The 19173-nt window shown below is 51.8% G+C and overlaps 1 protein-coding gene across 4 annotated transcripts in view; it reads left to right on the top strand.

The window, feature by feature from the left end:
* Nucleotides 1-19173, top strand: part of TMEM266 (transmembrane protein 266) — a 140245-nt gene that overhangs the window by 62574 nt on the left and 58498 nt on the right. For 2 of the 4 annotated variants that reach the window (XM_024128885.3, XM_055088151.1), the window contains exons 4-5: nt 9907-10061; nt 13000-13073. In XM_024128885.3, the coding sequence (XP_023984653.1) occupies nt 9907-10061; nt 13000-13073 (229 nt within the window). Of the gene's footprint in view, nt 1-9906; nt 10062-12999; nt 13074-19173 lie in introns of those variants that run through there. The other 2 variants (XM_028495140.2, XM_028495139.2) reach the window with 2 other exon arrangements.

Raw genomic sequence — 19173 nt, 5'->3', positions numbered from 1 at the left:
GACAAGAGGCCACAGCAGACAGAAAATTCAGAGAAGCGCAGAACCTCCACCCTCGGGAAGCTCACAGCCAATAGGAAAAATGATGATGACCATATATGTGTGAGGAAGGCGGCGAAGGCAAGGGTCATCACCCCCTTTTATAGAGGAGACTCTGTGTGCCACATCGAGAGATAGTGCTCCCCATCTTTTTAGTGGAAAGAGGATGCAGAGAGGGTCATGGAAGAGTAGGTAGGATAGTCTTTGTCAAAATATAAAAACAAAGTAAGAAATGAAAGATATTCAGCCTTTTGTAATTATTTATATTTTAGGGTTCTAAGAGGTCTGAGCTGGTTGGTCAGGGCCAGATCCCCAGAAGGGAGAAGATTGGAGGAAGGCTGGGTAGACAGAAAGGGACATTATTGCTTGGAGATGATGCCAATGGCACATTTCTGCTGGAACTTGACAGTCAGAGAAAGAAAACCTAATGGTTTTGAGATGTCAGGCTAGGAAAAGACGACAGGGTCCAATATAGCAGCATCTTTAAACAAGGACTGAAATAATTTTAGATATGCCAGCAAACAAAGGCTGGAGGCAAAGAGGGAGGAGGGGAGGTACCCCCTGAGCCATAACCCCAAATTCCCTTCTCTTTTCCCATACTGTCCAGCACAAGGACCACCCCCTCCAGAAAGTCTTCTGTCCCCCACCCCACCCAGGCCAGAGCCTCACCTTGGTGCACCCATAGCCCTTGGCCTTCTTCTATCTCAGCACTTGTGACACTGAGCTCTACTCTGTTCTCAAGTCTGCCTCTGGTACTGGACCAAGTGCTCCCTCAGGGCAGAGATCAGATCCTTTGAGCCTGGAACACGAGGGGTGTTGATTAAATGAAGGGGTGACTTGAGCGAGTGAGTGGATGAGTGAGGCTGTGTTAAGATAAGGATTAGAAGAGAAGGGGAAGGCCACTTCCATTTGGGGAGAGTTGGGGGCTGGCTCTAGACCTGTGTGGCGTCCAGGAAGAACCACAGGAAGGGACCAGGCTTCTCACTCCCCACAACTCAAGGCCATGGTCTGTGGCTGGCCCACCTTTGAGCATCCCTGCTAATTCCACACCCCCTCCACAAAGTCATCCTAAAAGAAATAAATCAGATTTGCCTCAGAACATGCCCACTTCACTTAGTACAATCTTAGCATCCTTTTAGAAGAAGGGAAGGCTTTTTGGGGTTCATGGTTAAAAGGCAGTTCCATCCCTGCCATGACCTTGCAAGTGCAAAGTCCAGAAGTTCTGCATCACGTGGCTTGTGAAGTCTTTGAGTCATTTTTACCTCAAGGAAGAAAAAAGTTAAAAAGAGCGTCCTTATTCCATTTGCTTGATGCCAAGGAGATATGTCTCTGATAAAACTCTGCCTCTTCCTCTGGCACACCAGCTGTCCCTGGACCCAAGCTGACCCTGTGACCCACGACTCTTTTTTTTTTTTTTTTTTTTTTTTTTTGCGGTACGCGGGCCTTTCACTGCTGTGGCCTCTCCCGTTGCGGAGCACAGGCTCCGGACGCCCAGGCTCAGCGGCAATGGCTCACGGGCCCAGCCGCTCCGCGGTATGTGGGATCTTCCCGGACCGGGGCACGAACCCGTGTCCCCTGCATCGGCAGGCGGATTCTCAACCACTGCGCCACCAGGGAGGCCCACCCACAACTCTTTATATTTTTCGTAGGCTCAGGCTTCCATGAGGGTTCTTGATGTCCCAACCAGGAAATAAAGGTTTGATTTAGATCAAAAAGTATTTTCTGGTAAGCACAGGTGAGCCTATTTCCTGTAGTCCAAGAACTGCAAAGATTTTATATTGATTAAGAAGGCAGTAAGTTCACAGATATATTATTTCTCAGCAAAATAAACCTCTTGTCCCTACCTACTCACAGGGCAGGGTGTACAGCCTCTGGAGAGCACTAGGTGGCGGCAGAGCACCTCTGACCACCTTCGCGTGGGTGCGTGAGCGCTGCATGGAATGGGGTGGGGGACTTGAAGCCAAGGCCAGGTCCCCCAAGGAAAGTGAGCTGACTTTATGGGATTTGGGGGTCTCCAGTCATCTGCGGAGGCCCTTGAGATCTGAACTATAGCCAAAGAGGAGAGGAAGCTGGCCATCCCGGGATCTGCCAAGCCACAGCTCAGAACCAGAGAGAGCTGGACAGAGAAGTGGGCGTGGGTTGTGCCTGAAAGCCATAGCCCACTGGTTCCCACCAGGGTAGGAAGCTGACCTCATTCGGGCAGCCCTGCCCACAAAGCATAGCATGAAGGAGACTCTCAGACTTCTGGCCAGTTCCCAGAATTGGGGACCTGAGGTGGGAGAGGGTCTTGTGGCCCCTTGGTCCAGCAGGGCCCCCCTCCCTCCCCTGAGTAGGCTTGAACCCCATGGAAGCGCTTCAGAGATGTGTGGGCAATGCCCTGGGTTCCCCCAAGTAGGGGCAGCCGGTCGGTCGATGATGCGTGTTAGCCATTGTGTTCCCAGAGGGGTGTTGGTGGCTCGCCAAGCGGGGTGACAGCTCCTGGGCTGGGCTTTTGCCACCACACCCTGCTGTCTTTCCCAGCGCTTGCATTTCCCAGGATGCAAGAAATCTGAGATTCTGGAACAAGAACATGTCAGACTCCCGTGACCCCAGCTGCACACAGCCCTCCTCCCTCCCTCCGCCCCAAGGCAGTGGGGCTAACCTTTAGCTCTGATTGCAGAACGGAAGCTGCCAGTATGGGAACTTCAGTTTCTTCAGTTCCCCCAATGGCTGGGAGAGTCACCTCTGACCTCCAACCTGAGAGTCCTCGTGACTGCAGTGTGTTGTGTGCTTGCATTTCTGGGAGTTTTGTGCTGCTGTGGCTTGCCTCTTGGAATTGGGTACAGGAACAAAGGGGATGCTTGGCAGTGCTTTTCCTGCTCTTCTGGTTCTCCCTGTGAGAGTGAGAAAGAAGTACAAGGGTGTCCCTGTGGGTGTTGGGTTGATGGTTCTCATGAGTAGATATTTGTCTCTTTGAAGAAGTTCTGCACGTGTGAGCTCATTTCCCTCTCCTGCTTTTTCCTCTCCCTTTATGTGTTTAGCTTTTCAGCGTAGTCTAGGGCAAAGAGCTCATTGCATAGTCTGAATTCACTTACAAGGCTGCAGGCTCCATGTGGATGAAGGTCCTGAGCACTCTCCTGTGCTTAGCACCCAGTACAGTGCCTGGCACTTAGTGAGCATGTAATGACTATGTGCAGAATGGAATGGATGTTGAAACTGCCCATATTTAGATGCTTAATCCCTTTTCTAATGCTCACATGCCTAAATCATCATAGTAGATATGAAGGGTAGCCGTGTAGTAAGCATTGTGTTATGGGCTTTACCTATGTTATTTTTAATATTTTAGAACAACAGTCCTGCAGTAAGATAGTACTTATTCCCATTTGGGAGCTTAGGAAACTGGGGATCAAAGATCGCACTCAGAGTTCAGGCAGTGGTGGGGCTACAGTTACCACCCAAACCTAGACAGATGGAAGAGTCTGGCTTTCCCCATTGTTTGTCAGCAGAGAAAAAAATAGAAGGAATTGTTTTTTAAAACTACTAGATGAGTTAACATTTGTAAAGTGCTCGGAATAGCATACATACATAGTAAGTGCCTTATAAGTGTTTGTTAAATCAATAAAAATAAAACCCAGGTCAGTGCCAGAAGTTGGATTTAAGTCAGCTTCGTGGCTTTCTCTGACAGTATTTTAATCCTCTGGAATAAATACAGTAAAGAAAAATAAAGTGAGGCCAGAGGATGTTCTGCTGACAAAAACACCACCAAGTCTGTGGCCTCCAGGCTGCAGGTGTTCAGCGTCACAGAATTGGAGCACCTCAGGGCCTGGAGGAATCTCAACTGCCCAGTCCCGGGGTTTGAACTTGGATCCCAGGTATCCTTAGAAGACCTATCAGTGAGAATCAAGGGGTCCATGCACCCCTTGGAATGTTATGCGCAGTGTTTTGGTTTTGTGCACTGTTCAGGTGTGGGGCCACGGTTTTCATGCCCTGGAGACCTCTGCAACACAGAAGGGTTCTGAGGCTCTGGTCTAGCAGTGCCTCTCAAGGTCATAGCTGAGGCAGGTTGGGGAAGCTCAGCACCGCAGACTTCATTAAGGCTTCAACTACACCCCCTTTCTTTGAGGACTTGGTGGATGGAAATCTCCATTGAGTAGGACTGGCAGGCCATCTGGTCTGGCTACCTACTGGGAAATAAGCTCTTCTGTGATCTTCCACCTCCTCCAGGGACATCATGACTGTCCACTGCCTGTGGACTTTGCAGGCAACTTGGGGGTCTCCACAATCCCCATACCTCGCCACCGCCCCTTCCCCCCATCGTGCATCCTCCCAGCCATGCCAGCCTGGCAGCCACACTGTGGATTGCCAGGGTGGGAGAAGCCAGACCCCCCCCAGGAGCAAACACAGCCCCTGCCATCCTGGCACTGCACAGAGCAATTCTGCTCTGCCTTTCAGAACGGGGCTGTTTCAGTGCCAGGCTTGGGAATGCTGCCTGATGGAGCAGTGACCTGGAGCCGCCTCCTTCTGGGCCACTCTCGTGGCTTGACCTCATATAAAGGATTCATCAGAAACTTGCCAGAGTTCATATTAATATTCTAAAAGTTATCCTCTCAAACTTTTATGAAGACACCTAAGTATATAAAGCAGAAGCAGTAAGGGTACTCAGCCTCTCCTCCCGCTCCAGGGTTTCTCTGAGGCCTCAGGAGTGACTGGTGCACCCTCACAGTAGGACAGTCACCTGCCTGCCAGGAGATGCCATCTGGTTGTTGGTATTTAAAGACTTTGGCAGCCTAAGCCGGCTTCCTGGAGCTGTCCCCTCGCTGCCACTGCACCAAGATAGGAAATTGAGAGACGCCTGCCCTCTGGTGGTGATCCTGGGGATAACACCACCCTGAGAACCGGCTCTAGGGCTTTGATGGGCTGAATGCTCAAGAGATGGAGGAAGGTATCTTTTCTAATTAAAGAGTCAATGCTGATTTCCCTTTTGGCCCATTAAACTCCTTGAGTCATTATTTAATCACTCAGGGATATTTTGAAGCTGGAAAGGTTCTATTTTTCTACTAAAACCCAGTCTCCTAGGAATATCTGAGTCATTTGAATTTCAGAGGAAATTTTATTAGTAGCTGGGCTTTCCAAACACTGGGGCAGCCAGGAAGTCTGCTGCTTCAGCCCAGCCTCTGTTCTGGAGTCTTGGGGTCCATGGTCCTGCTCTTCAAGGAGCTGGAAGCCCAGAGCCTGCTTGGACTCCAGCTTCAGCCTCAGGTCTGGGCTAAGAAGCCCTCGATGCCCCCAAACACATACACTCAGTCTCAATGAGTGTCAGTGCTGCCTTCTGCCCCCCAGGGGGCCTGCCTGCTTCACCTTTCCCTCAGTGTTGGGTCCTGCACCCAGACTCCCTTTGCCGTGCCCTGCCCACCTCCTGAGCTACCCGTTACCTCTTGTTAAATCCAAAGCAGTGGTTGTCACCCAAATCACCCAGGATCTCAATGAAATGCAGACACTCATTCAGCGGGTATGGGAAGGCCCAAGAGTCCGCGTTTCTAACAAGCTCCCAGGTGATGCCGTTGCTTCTGGTCCACGGAGCCCACTGAGCATCAAGGACCAAGGACAGTCGTTCTCAATCTCAGCGGCACATTGGAATCACCTAAGGAGATCAAAGCATACTAAGGCTGGGGTCCCACCCCATAGTTTGTGGTTTGCATGGTCTGGTGTGTGGCCCAGGCACTGGGATTTTCAGAAGCTCTCTTTGTGGTCCTCGGATCAGCCAGGGTTGAGAACCACTGACCTGGATACAGATAGCAGCCTCCCTGCCGCCACTCCTCAGCAGCTACTCTATCCCTGGACACCATCCTTTCTTGGATGGGTGGTCTCCCTCCATCTGCTTCAGTTGAGTCCTCCCCTGTGTGTATTGTCCTGGGGTTCACATAGAGTGTGTGCAAATAGCACCCCTTGAACTTGTGCACGAAGGGGGTTTCAGGAAGTCACCCCCAGACGGGCGTGGTTGAGGGGCTTGTAGTGGAAGGCAGAGCAGAGGTGGGGGGAACCACTGGGCTGGTGCAGGAGCGGAAGCACAGGACCAGGGCAGTGAGCATGGGCTCCACTTTGCAGCTGCCTTGGGGTTTTGGGGGAACTGCATTGGTTGCCCCAAGGGCTGTGGGAACACCTGCAACACCTGCGCGGGGTGGGGTTAAGTCAGCTGCCCCCAGCCCTGAAGGGGAAGCCCTTCCGGGTGAGGCCTACCCTGACCACCAAGTTTAAAATGTCACCCTTCATGCCCCCCTCTCCTCCCACAGTACCCACCACCCTGTAGGACACCATCTCATTTCCTAATTCATTATGTTTATTGTTTGACTCTCACCCACTGGAATGTCAGCTGCCCGAGAGCCGTGGCCTGTGTTGATCACAGTGCCTGACTAGCACGTGGGGTGTCTGGCATTCGCTTGACTTCCAGACCTTCCCCTGCCTGGTTTCTGAGTCCTGCCACCTTCCTGGCCCCTCCCTGGCTGCTTCCCGAGGCCGAGGAGGGCCGTGGTGTCAGGGCCAGGCTCACATTGCCAGCTTTGGACTACAGGTCCCCACTTTGTACCGACCACTTCCCAATAACCGAACCTGGGTCTGCTTAGGAAGTTTTTCTGAACAAACAAGAAAATAAAAAGCAACATCTTTTTCTTCTTTTTTTTGGCTGCACCTTGCAGCACGCGGGATCTTAGTTCCCCAACCAGGGATCGAACCCGTGCCCCCTGCATTGGGAGCGTGAAGCCTTAGCCACCGGACCTCCAGGGAAGTCCCAAAAGCAACATCTTAACACTTGAAGCAGCAACATAAAATGACTTTTCATTCCCATGGAGAGGCAGGTCAAGTGTGGAGTCTCCTTTTTAGAGGGAAAGCCTGCCACTTGAAGAAACAAATGGTTTGTTTCATCCCTTTCTCCCCATGGGACCTTCCTCTCAGGGTAGAAGACCCGGTCTCTGAGGGATGCACCCCACGCTTCTGGGGTGCACAAGGCACAGATGAGAACAGGTGCCCCGCTCCTCATGCTGGACGTGCAGGCGAGTCTTCCTCTGGATGCTCAGCATGGCACCAGCCCAGGCAGACGGCTTTGGCAGCTGCCCTTTTCATTTATCACTGCGGAGGGTGCTTGCCTCAGATTTCAGGTGAAATGACATCAGTGTAGAGGCCACAGACGACTGGACTGGGTTTTAGAGAGGATGTGGAATTGGAGCTGGGTCTCCTTTGGGAACCGGGGAGGAGGGCAGGAGGGTAGGAGGCCGCAGGACTACCCTGGTCCTTCTTTGCTGGCCTCCTGGACAGACATGCTCAGCCCTCCCACCGGCGTCCTTCACGTGACCTTTCCTTTCCTGACACTGTGTTCTCACCTGTACCCCAGGGATCCCATGCATTCCTCTGACCAAATCCCAGCCACCCTTTTACCAGGCCCCCTCAAGACCCCTCTGCTCTGAATTTAGGGCTGTCAGTTTAGCAAATAAGAATAGAGGACACCCATTTAAATTTGAGTTTCAGATAAACAATGAATAATTTTTTTAGTGTAAGTATATCCTATACAACGTTTGGGACATACTTATACTAGAAAATCGTTGATTGATCGTTTATCTGAGATATAACTGCTTGTCCCGTATTTTCTCTGGCAACCCTACTGAGCTCCACATGGTGTCAGTTTGGGGTTTACCCTGTAGCCTGTTGCTTATGGGTGGCCCTCGTGAACCTGCAGGAAGGTGGAGAGAAGTAGTTCCACAGGGGACTTTGAAACCCATCTGCAGTGGGTGAAGCAGGCCTTCATCGATGGCCTTCGGTCTGGCCTCCGCTCACCTTTGTCCCCCTGTCTTCCGCTTGTCCTCAGTGAGAACTCTCTCTTCTGCCTGGCAGCTCTCCTCACTTGTCGCCCCACGCTCTTGGCCATGGGCCAGGGTGTCCCATCAATCATCCTCTGCTTGTCCAAAAATGCCTTCCTCCTCTTCCCCCATCACCTGAAAGGCAAATTTTCTGGAAGAGCCATGAGCTTTGTCCCACTTTCCAACAGCTGGGGCCTCCTTCAAGCTTTCCCTTGGTGGAAATCTCCCTGAAGCACCTACATTATTCCTTCGGGGAGAAGGGAGAACCTAAGGCAGAGCTCCCCTTTCCAGAGACACCCTCGGGTTCTTCAGGGATGGGTACCGGCCGCTTTGCAGGAGGCTCCAGCCAATTGCTCCCTCTGGACAGGAAGGACAGTGGGTGACGGCCGAATCTTTGGGCCATCAGATAATTTATCATCATCACCATCGGCTACATGGTGCTTTACAGGTCAGATACATTTTCTCATTTAACTTTCAATAACCCTGGAGGCTAAGGAGTTTTACGGATGGGGAGGCTGAAGTCCAGAGTGCCTTTGACATGGTCCCGGGAGGCTGAAGGCCAAGCCAGAAGTGAGGACTCCCCAGCCAGTGCTGTCTCTGGTGTTCTAGGGCACCTAATTCTTCCTCATCAAGGCAGGCAGGCGGGTCCAGCTTGTAAATAACCCACCAAGGCAGTGAGGTTTGACTTCACCATCCCCATGCCCCCTTAGAGGCACCCCCTTTTCACCAGGATCTTGTGTTCCAGAAGGGAGCAGATCAAATGCCCTAAGGGGCCCACCACCTCAGAGATTCTGTGCCTTCTCTCCACTTCCAAGCCTACTCGAGAGATTTCATCGTCGGTGGCCTCATGTCTATGTATGAACGTTCACGATCATCTAGTCAAAGGTTTCCCAAAAGACGGTCCATAGAACACTAATCACTTCAGGTGCTACATGACAAAAGGGTGTGTGGGCCAGTGAGTTTGGGAAAAACTGATACTGTAATCCCTTTTGGAGCACAGTGATGCATGATAGCATATTAATGGCACTAAAATTGTCCTTTAGAGAAAAATAACCACTTAACTTTTTAAAAAAATTTTTTTAAATTTTTATATATTTATTTATTTTTGCCTGCACTGGGTCTTCGTTGCGGTGCGCGGGCTTTCTCTAGTTGTGGCGAGTGGGGGCTACTCTTCATTGTGGTGCATGGGTTTCTCATTGCGGTGGCTTCTCTTGTGGAGCATGGGCTCTAGGCGCATGGGCTTCAGTAGTTGTGGCTCGCGGGCTCAGTAGTTGTGGCTCGTGGGCTCTAGAGCACAGACTCAGTAGTTGTGGCATATGGGCTTAGTTGCTCCGCAGCATGTGGGATCTTTCCGGCCCAGGGCTCGAACATGTGTCCCTTACATTGGCAGGCAGATTCTTAACCACTGAGCCACCAGGGAAGCCCTATCCACTTAACTTTGACCCAAATTTTCTAAAACTTATCCAACCCTAGTAACTTTCTATTGAGTAACAATCATTAACATTCTGTGGAACTAGCATTCCTTACAATCTACTTTGAGAAACAGAGATCAGTTCAAATCTTTCCTTGTATAGCTGAAAAAACAGAAAATTCACTTATGAATTCATTGAGCATTTATTAGAGGTGGGCTGAGGGTATCCTAAATGCAGAGCCTGTGCTAGGTCTGAGACCTATGCGGAAGTATAATATAATAAGTGTAATAATAATAATAATAATTCATGCAGCACTCACCACGTAGCCAGGCTTTCCACTAACCTTTGTGGTCTTCCATCTTTACAAGAAGCCTATGAGATGTGGTTTTGTACCCATTTTAAAGATGAGGAGACCGAAGCACAGGGAGAGGCTGTGAGCTGCCCGGGTCAGCCTGTATACCGAGCTCCATCTCTTAATGAGATGTTTCTGCTCTTCGTCATTCTACCCAGTGGCCGCTTGAAGAAGGCTGTGTTTCATCAGGAAGCACAGAGCCGGGGAGGTGTTGAGAGCAGGGCTGTGGTGGGGACCTCACCCCCTCTCAGTGCCTCCTCCCCCACTTTTGTCCCTGCAGGTCTACCTGGCTGAAGCCGTGCTGTGGGAAGAGAGCAGCCGTGTGGCAGGTATTTTTGCTCAGTGCAAGTGTCAACAGTTTCCTGGTAGCCTGTGTAATATTGGTGGTGATTCTCCTGACTCTGGAACTTCTAATAGATATAAAGCTTCTCCAGTGTGAGTAGCAAGAGAGATACATATGTAAATACATATGATGTCAATATTCCATGTGCATCCATCAGGGGTCCCCAACTAGCAGTGTGATCTGCCCCCAGCCTGACGGCACTGCCCACCCCTGACCCTGTGGCTCATGGGGATGACCACTGGGGGGAAAGCATCTGGCAGCTTCTCTCCCTGCCACACCCAGCATCGCTTTGCCCCCCTCTGCCCGGTGTGGCCTCTTCACCCCCCTTCCCCAGCATTCCATGATCAGAAACTGATGAGATCCAAAATGTTGGGGACCCCTGTGTGCACCTTTTTTTTTATTGTTCCCATTTGGAATTTTCCAGGTTGGAATTTGCTGTAGCTTAAAGAGAGTTCCCATGTGTGGAGGCGTCTCACCTTGTAGTAACTAATAATGACAGCAGCCACAATGACGCTATGATTCCTTGTATTTTTATCCATCTGTAAGTTGGCAGTGTTATTTATCTATAACGTGATCATTTTGAAAGCACTTCTCCATGTATTTGACCCTGGTAGCAACCCTGTGAGACAGGCAAGACTGATATCCCTTTTTATGGATTTGGGAATTAAGCTTGGGAGAAGTTAGACTTTTCCTAGGTGAGAGGTATTAGAGCTGGGACTTCAAGCCATCAGGCCAGTTTTCTTTCCCAACCTGGTCCTCTTGGCGTTCGTCCTAGTTTCATGTTCATGGGAGCCTGATGCACATGGCAACAGATAGCTTGTCTGCCACCTCTTCTGTCCTTCTAGGTGTCCCTTGGCAGCACATCTGTCAGAGCGGAGGGCCCTCTTCCTGCCTCCCACCCTGTAGACCCCTGTTTGGTGCACCAGCAGGGGGCCAAGGGTCTTGACTCTTGGCTTTGGCTGAGTGAGTGGTTTCTGGTAGAGCTCCTGGTTCCCCAGAGGTCCCCTAGTCAGAAGACGGCTCATTCAAGTGCAAATTTTAAAAAGAAATGAAATTGTTGGCCCCCGAGAGATTTCCTTTCCTGCCATTGGCAAAATCCAGGACTGTAGATCCGGCCACCCCCAGACCCATTCAGTCATCTTAGACTTGTATTCTCAAATGCCCCCATACCCTTTACTGGAGTCTCTGTATTCAGGGTCCGTCAAAGCTCCTTCCAAGTCCTATTAGCCTTCCCTACTCTCTGAGAGAGGATGGCGGGGAGCGCAGAATTGCTTCTGTCTGATAAGCCTTGTTGGCTTTTGTACAGCTGGTGGCCCCTTGGTTCCAATCAAAGTATCTTCCAGCAGAAAGTGACTAGCACTGATTTTACACTCAACCTGTCTTCAATTAAACCATGTTGTATACTTTCCCTCCCACTCATCGGTATGTCTGCTTTTTATGAGGTCTGACCATAACAGAGTCATTCTTTCCTTATTGTGGGTTATACTTGGGGCTCTTAGCCGCTCAGGCATTGAGTAGAACTGAGAACACGGCCGACCCTGGAATTTTGCTTAAAACTAAGCATCCAGGAGGTTGATTTTGGTGGGAGATCCACTAGCAGCTCATAAAAGGCATCTTAAATTCCATAAAACTCACAATCAGAGATTTATTGCTCTTCTAAAGCAAACCATAAAAAAAGGCACAGGAATTCATTTGAGAAATAATGGGGAGAGATTTTATGCTTCCAGAATCATCTGGAGGTCTTTTCAGAGTCACACAGGCCTCAGCCTCCCGGTTCCCACTCGTATTCATGTGACCCAGGACGGAAAGAATCCACAGTGTGGCAGGACTTGCCTTCTGAGGCTCCTATTGGTCCAAAGCCAGGAACCCCAAAGTCTCCCACTTGGAACCTGTCTTTGAAGCCTCCTTCCCCCAGGACACGCTCCAGGACCTTGTTTCCACCCACCCCCAGGGCTTGCCAATCTCAGAGCTTTGGGGGAGGCTGTGGGTTCCTCTGTTTCGGTCAGCCCACCCCACTGATGGCTCTGGGCATCTTTCCTTGTCCCCCAGGGGATCTGAGCTGTGTGCTGACCAGAGCCCAGTAGGGAAGTGTGCTCCCAGCTGCATTCCTGCACCTTGTTTTGGTCCTGCCCCACTGTCTACCCCTATGTTCTACCAGTATCTCTTTTAGGCTGGCCCTCTGTGGGGGGGCATCCCCTCCCACCCACTCTCTATCAGAGCCCACCTGACCTTGTCCTGGGCCCCAGCACCCTACTTTTGGCCTTACTCCCTGATAAACTACGCTCTGCTACAGCTCAGAGGCTGGTCACGGCCCCTTTATTGGGAAAGGGCCTACCAGAGGTGCTGCCTTAATGCCAAGGATTGCCTGGTGGAAGGTGGGGTGGGAGCTTTCAGTGGCTGATAGCTCTCCCCGCTCATACTCTGGCGTCCGGAGGCGTGGCAGCCCCCAGCTGCTCACTCTTGCCACTTTCGGGAGGCTGACACCCTGCCCCACCACTGGTGTCCTCCTCCAGTCCCGGCTCCTGCCTTCTCCCGCAGAACACCCTGGCTGACGCTACCGTCTCAGCCACTCAGAATTTTCAGAATGAGAAATCAGAGTAAGCTTGCCTTAAGCCCCAGTCACAGCGCACGGTGCTTTGGGGGTGAATTGTGGGGATTTCTGGAAGCTCATCTAGATCTGACCGAAGCTGCCCACCCAGGTCTGAGATGTCTTCTTGCTCCCTCTGGAAGGCTCCCCTGGAAGGCTTCTTTCTGGGCACAAAGCCCATGGCGGCTGATGGGACTGAGCTGGAACTCTGAGAGGCAGCCTGTTGGATGGAGGGAAGAACAGCATCACGGGCCCACCAACCTCCCACCACCTCCATCACAGACACCCCTTAAAGCTGCCTGATGTTCTCTGGCCCGACTGCATCCAGATCTAAATACTCATGCTCTGGGCTCCTGGAGGCCTGCCTCCACGCTGTGAGGCCCCCTCTACTGATGCACCTAATTCCTTGCTCCTAAAATGGGCCCCTGTTATTGTGCTTGCAGTTTCCAGTGCATTCCAGTTTGCTGGCGTGATACACTGGATCAGTCTGGTCATTCTCTCAGTGTTCTTCTCAGAGGTAGGTCGAGACTTGGGCCCTGTGACCATCTCTTTAGGGCAACTCCTGGCCCGGGGAGACTAAGCTTTATTCTCTAAACACTTTCTAATAACAGACCCTCTGCCAGACCTTGAGGCTGCAAAGAGGGAGACACAATACAGGGAGCTGAGTTCTGTGCTGGGCGGGTGACCCAGACGGTGAGCAGGTGTCGTCCAGGTGAGGGTAGATGGTGACATCTGTGAAGGTGAGACTGAGTGAGACATAGTTGAAGGAGAGCAAATAGTTCGTGTGACTGGTAAGGAGCAGGCGGAGGCCGGGCTGAAGCCCAAGGGGGCCTGGAGGTGGGGAGACAGATTAGGACACTGTGGCCATGGTCCTGGGTACATAGGTGACTTGTCCCTTGGGGCCGAGGCCCAGGGGGCAGAGGGGGCGGAGTCACAGGGGCGGAGTCACAGGGCCGGGCAGTGGACTTGACCCAGTGCTTCAGTGGGTACAGGGTCTGTCTAGACTGAGCTGTGCCCCCTCTGTGGGAACAAAGGGGCACGTGTCTGGGATGAGGGAGCATGGGTGCCCTTCGCCGTTGCTAGAGCCAGCTGATGAAGCCCAAGTCCGTATCTCTATGTGTGAGGTAAGAGGGAAAAAGCGTCTGGAAGCTCGTGGGCCCTGGGTTTTGGTGGGAGCTGAAAGCCCTGAGTGGGTCTGAAATGTGTGGAAACAGTTCCCCCACCTTGACATGGGGGTGAGTGACGCATCCTCTGAGCAGCTCCCAGCCTCTCACAGTGACCCCCTGGCCTGTGTTTCAGGGGCATTGACTTGGGGCTGCTCCCGGCAGGGTCTTCAGGGGAAGCCGAGAAGACTGGGCTTCATCCTATGCACAGTGGTGGGTCTTTGAAGGACTGGAGAGTTTTGTGTGGAAATCCTGTTCCTTCTAACAGAAGATGGGCCCAAGTCAGCTGGCCATTGGCCCACTCCCTGTGTGTGCCCTCAGCCCCACGACCGCAGGTCCAAATTAACCCATGCAGAGCCCCGGTGGGGCCTTTCAGCATGGTCAGCAAGCGTGGGCAGAAAGAAAGGAATACGATACAGAGCCTGCTGGGGTGGCATGTACGCCTGCATGTGTGCGTGTGCACGTGCACACACACACACACACGCATGCAGCTTACACCAGCAAGGGTGATGCAATCTCAGAGGCAGAGGGGGCTGTGAGTCCCAGAGCCCAGCAGGGCCTTGAAGGAGGAAGGATGCTCTGGGAGAGCAATGATGTGGGTGGAGGTACGGAGGAAAAGAGTTTTTTGTACTGTGATCAGGGAGCCCAAGGAGTTAAGCACCCCAGGGTCCTCCTGGGCCGGCTCTGACCCCATCTAATGGCACGCACTTTCTCTCTCAGACTCAGGGGAGGCCTGGGCCTCAGACCTTGAATCCAGAATCCTGAGTCTGGGTGTGGTGTGTGGTGGGGCTGGGCAGCAGGCATTCCAAGCATGGAACATTCTTTCCCAGGCCTCGGCTCCCGCAGCCCACAGGGTTGGCAGGCGAGGACTCCAACACTGCCCTTCCTGGGAAGCGTCCCTAACAGCTCACCGAGGTCATTGCCCTGGAGGTGCCTCAGACCCCCGAATAGTGCCTGCTCCCCAGCCTGCTGGCCCTTGGACGGTCCTGCCCTCCTGGCCCCCTTTGTCTCCGCTCACTGGGATTCCCTCCCATGCACACATGGGCCGTGGCCAGATGTCTCCTTGATGCAAACCTTGGAAAATGTGCCATGTGTCTGTGACTGCCAACAGAAATGTTTAATCAGTTGCTGCGGTTCTTCCATCTATCCCTCTGCTTTGGTTTTATTGGCTTTGCAGAATTTATTACCCAGCGTTAATTTGGCATTCCCTTCCTGTCACTGCCGGAGATGAGCCACCTGAAACAGACAAGAGCCAGTGCAGAGGAATCGCAGCCTCAGACCCCACCCCCCACCCCACCCCCATGCCACGGAAGAGGCTGGGCTTCCCACAGGCTCAGCAGGGAGAGCTGGGGGCTGGCAGAGGATGACTGTGACCTTGGACCTGGTTAGAGATGGTGAGGGTGGGGGTGGAGCTGTAAGGTGGGAGTAACAGGAGTAACAGGGGGTAACAGGAGTAACAGAGGGGTAACAGAGGAGTAACAGGAAAGTAACCAGGGAGACCTGCCTCCCGCAGTAGACCCAGCCCCCTGTGAGTGGAGGGGCTGGTACCCAGTGATCTCGTGAGGAGATCACTAGCCCAACTAGCAAGCCTGGGTTTCCACGGAGCTCCCAGGAGAACATAGCATCCGAAGAGGTTAGAACAGTCCCATAGAGGCCCCCTACCCCTGCTCCCCGGAGGACTGGAAATGTGTGAAGGTGTCTGTGCTTCTCACAATGACTGGGGCACAATGACTGGGGCACAATGACTCCCCCTTTCTAGTGGGAAGGGCCAGGGCAGCCAAACATCCCTCAGCCACAGAGCAGGACTGCGTATTTGCCTGCTGAAAATGCCAGCAGTGTCCCTTTAAAACCACATGGATGAGGACGGCAGCCCAGGGTCACATAGACAGCTCCCACCAAAAGCGGGCCCAAGGCTCCGGGACTCTTCGCTGGTCCATCATCACTGCATCCTCCCCATGGCCCTTGGGCCGGCAGGTGGGGAGCAGACCAAGAATCTGGGGGAAGGGCCTGGGCCAGCAACTGAGAAAGAAAAAGCCCAGCCCTGAAATACCTCTGACCACAAACCCAGCACAACTGGCACCCGCCTCACCTAGGGAGAAGCGAATGCCACCCCTTCGGGGCTGGCCCTTCTTCCTCTGGGAAATGGCTGCAGGCCAAGGGTGGGGGTCAGTCCGAGCCAGCTGACTTAACATGGGTGTGGTGTCACAGGCAAATTCCAAGAAAGTCCAACCCAAAGGACTCCTGATGCCAGGCAGCCTTTCACCTTGTGCTGAGCAATATTCCACCCCTTGTCTCAACTGAGCTTTAGGACAGCCCCTGAATTGGGCGGGACACTTTATGAGTTAGGAAACTGAGGCCTAGGAGGGGCAGAAACCTGCCAGGCCTGCAGGCGGGACAGATGCAGACCTCGGGGTGGGTGTGCGGTGGGCCAGCCCATCCTTGCCCATCTCAGAGCTCTGAGGGCTGCTCCAGGGAAGATGCCCCGGAGAACAGAGTTAGGCCCACAGAAGAGAAGTGCAGGGCTGGTTTGGCCTCAGTTTGAGGACATCTATTCAAATAGGCCGAGCTATTCACAAGTGAGGCAGGTGCTTTTCAAAGTGGTGAGAGCAGGCGCCCTGCACCCAGTCAGGCCGTGTGAGAGCCCTGCAGGGGCCCGAGGTGAAAATGGGTGCCTGGGAGGCTTCTGGGTCCTGCTGTGCTAGGTCAGGCAGGGTCATCCCACTTCCATGGGGCCCTGCAGCACCAAGACCGGGCAGAGCCTTCGGAATCCAGATGGAGAATTGTGCTAACGGTGTTTCCAAAGTGCCCCCCTGCCCTTGGCTGAGACCAGGCCCAGCAGCCACTTGCCACCAGGGAGGCCAGCAACTTCTCCTCCTGAGACCGCATGAGGCCTTGGGGCCCGGCCAGGCTGGGCCTCCCTGCAGCAGGGCCTTAGTACGGGTCATGGGGTGTCGGCCCCATCCCCTAATTGGGGTGGAGATGCAGAGAGGCCCTGTTCTTCCTGGGAGAGGAGAAAGCCAACCCAGGGCTGGCCTTCTAGACAGGAGCCTCAAGGCAGTGGCAGCAGCTGCTGCATCCTCCTCCTCCTCGTCCTCCTATTTATTATTATAAGGATTCTATTGAGGTGAAATTTATATAACAAAACATTTTAAAGGTTCAGTGGCATTTAGCACACACACAGTGTTGTGTGACCATCATCCCTTCCTAGTTCCAAAGCATTTTCATCACCCCCAAAGGAGACCCTGTCCCCATTAAGTGGCCACTCCCCCATCCCCCCTTTTCCCCAGCCACTGCCAACCACTAATCTGCTTTCTGTTTCTATGAACTTAACTCTTCTGGATTTTCATATAAGCGGAATTGTATGATGTATGACCTTTTGTGTCTGGCCCTTTCACGCAGCACGGTTTCAAGTTCATCCACGTTGTAGCATGCATCAGTGCCTTGTTCCTTTTTATGTCTCGATACTATTCCATTGTATGAATAGACCACATTTGGTGTATCCACCTGTCAGCTGATCAAGCTTTCTTTTAACATCAGCTATTAGGGCCACCTCCTTCTCCCCAGCACTGCCTCTTAAAAGTTGTCCTGGGCTGCTCTGGGTCCCGAGGGAGTCTGGCCTGCTGGGTTACCTGTGCTGTGTGCCAAGCGAGGGCCGTTGCCAAACTAAACTGAGCTAGGGCCTCCCTCATCTGTGCACATCAGCAGCCACCCCAAGATTCTGGATCTGTGAGGGGTCCCTCTCCTGCCTGCTTCCTCCTCCCAGGGGGGCCCTGGTGAGCCTCAGTCATCAGATGGAAGGCAAGAGGGTTGTGCTGCTTTTTTTTTAAAATTTATTTTTAGCTTTTTATTTTATGTTGGAGTATAGTTGATTAACAATGTTGTGATAGTTTCAGGTGTACAGCAAAGTGATTCAGTTATACATATACATGTATCTATTCTTTTTCAAATTCTTTTCCCATTTAGGTTGTTACATAACATCGAGCAGAGTTCCCTGTGCTGTACAGTAGGTCCTTGTTGGTTATCCATTTTAAACATAGCAGTGTGTACATGTCAATCCCAAACTCCCTGACTATCCCTCCCCGCTGGTAACCGTAAGTTCCGTTCTCTAAGTCTGTGAGTCTGTTTCTGTTTTGTAAATAAGTTCACTTGTATCATATAAGCGATATCATATGATATTTCTCTTTCTCTATCTGACTTACTTTACTCAGTATGACAATTTCTAGGTCCATCCATGTTGCTGCAAAATGGCATTGTTTCATTCTTTTTAATGGCTGAGTAATAGTCCATTGTCTATATGTACCACATCTTCTTGATCCATTCCTCTGTCGATGGAATTTAGGTTGCTTCCATGTCTTGGCTATTGTAAACAGTGCTGCAAAGAACTTTGTGGTGCTGTATCCTTTCAGACCATGTTTTTCTCCAGATATATATCCAGGAGTGGGATCGCTGGATCATACGGCAACTCTATTTTTAGTTTTTTAAGGAACCTCCATACTGTTCTCCATAGTGGCTGTATCAATTTACATTCCCACCAACAGTGCAAGAGGGTTCCCTTTTCTCCACAGCCTCTCCAGCATTTATTGTTTGTAGATTTTTTTTTGAATTGGGTTGTTTGTTTTCTTGATATTGAGCTGCATGAGCTGCTTGTAAATTTTGGAGATTAATCCTTTGTAATACAGCGAACTTAATCGATTAATGTTTTGTGTGTTCTGACTGCTCCACCCACCAGCTGTTCCCCAGTCTCTCTCCCTTCCCTCAGCCTCTCTATTCACTGAGACACAGTATTGAAATTAGGCCAGTTAATAACTCTGTAAATGGCCTCTAAGTGTTCAAGTGAAAAGAGGAGTCACACATCTCTCACTTTAAATCAAAAGCTAGAAATGGTGAAGCTTAGTGAGGAAGGCACGTCAGAAGCAGAGACAGGCCAAAAACTAGTCCTCCTGCACCAAACAGTTAGCCAAGTTGCGAATGCAAAGGAAACTTTCTTGAAGGAAATTAAAAGTGCTACTCCAGTGAACACACGAAGGCTGAGAAAGGGAAATAGCTTTATTGCTGATACGGAGAAAGTTGTAGTGGTCTGGATAGAAGATCAAACCAGCCACAACATTCCCTTAAGTCAAAGCCTACTCCAAAGCAAGACCCTAATTCTGTAAAGGCTGAGAGAGGCGAGGAAGCTGCAGAAGAAAAGTTGGAAGCTAGCAGAGTTTGGTTCATGAGGTTTATGGAAAGACGCCATCTCCATTACATAAAAATACCAGGTGAGGGGCTTCCCTGGTGGCGCAGTGGTTGCGCGTCCGCCTGCCGATGCAGGGGAACCGGGCTCGCGCCCCGGTCTGGGAGGATCCCACATGCCGCAGAGCGGCTGGGCCCGTGAGCCATGGCCGCTGAGCCTGCGCGTCCGGAGCCTGTGCTCCGCAACGGGAGAGGCCACAACAGAGGGAGGCCCGCATACCA

This window comes from Physeter macrocephalus, chromosome 11 (assembly GCF_002837175.3).
Source record: "Physeter macrocephalus isolate SW-GA chromosome 11, ASM283717v5, whole genome shotgun sequence".
Classification (NCBI taxonomy): domain Eukaryota; kingdom Metazoa; phylum Chordata; class Mammalia; order Artiodactyla; family Physeteridae; genus Physeter; species Physeter macrocephalus.
Note: the sequence above shows the minus strand (reverse complement) of the source record. Positions and strands in the feature narration are given on the sequence as shown.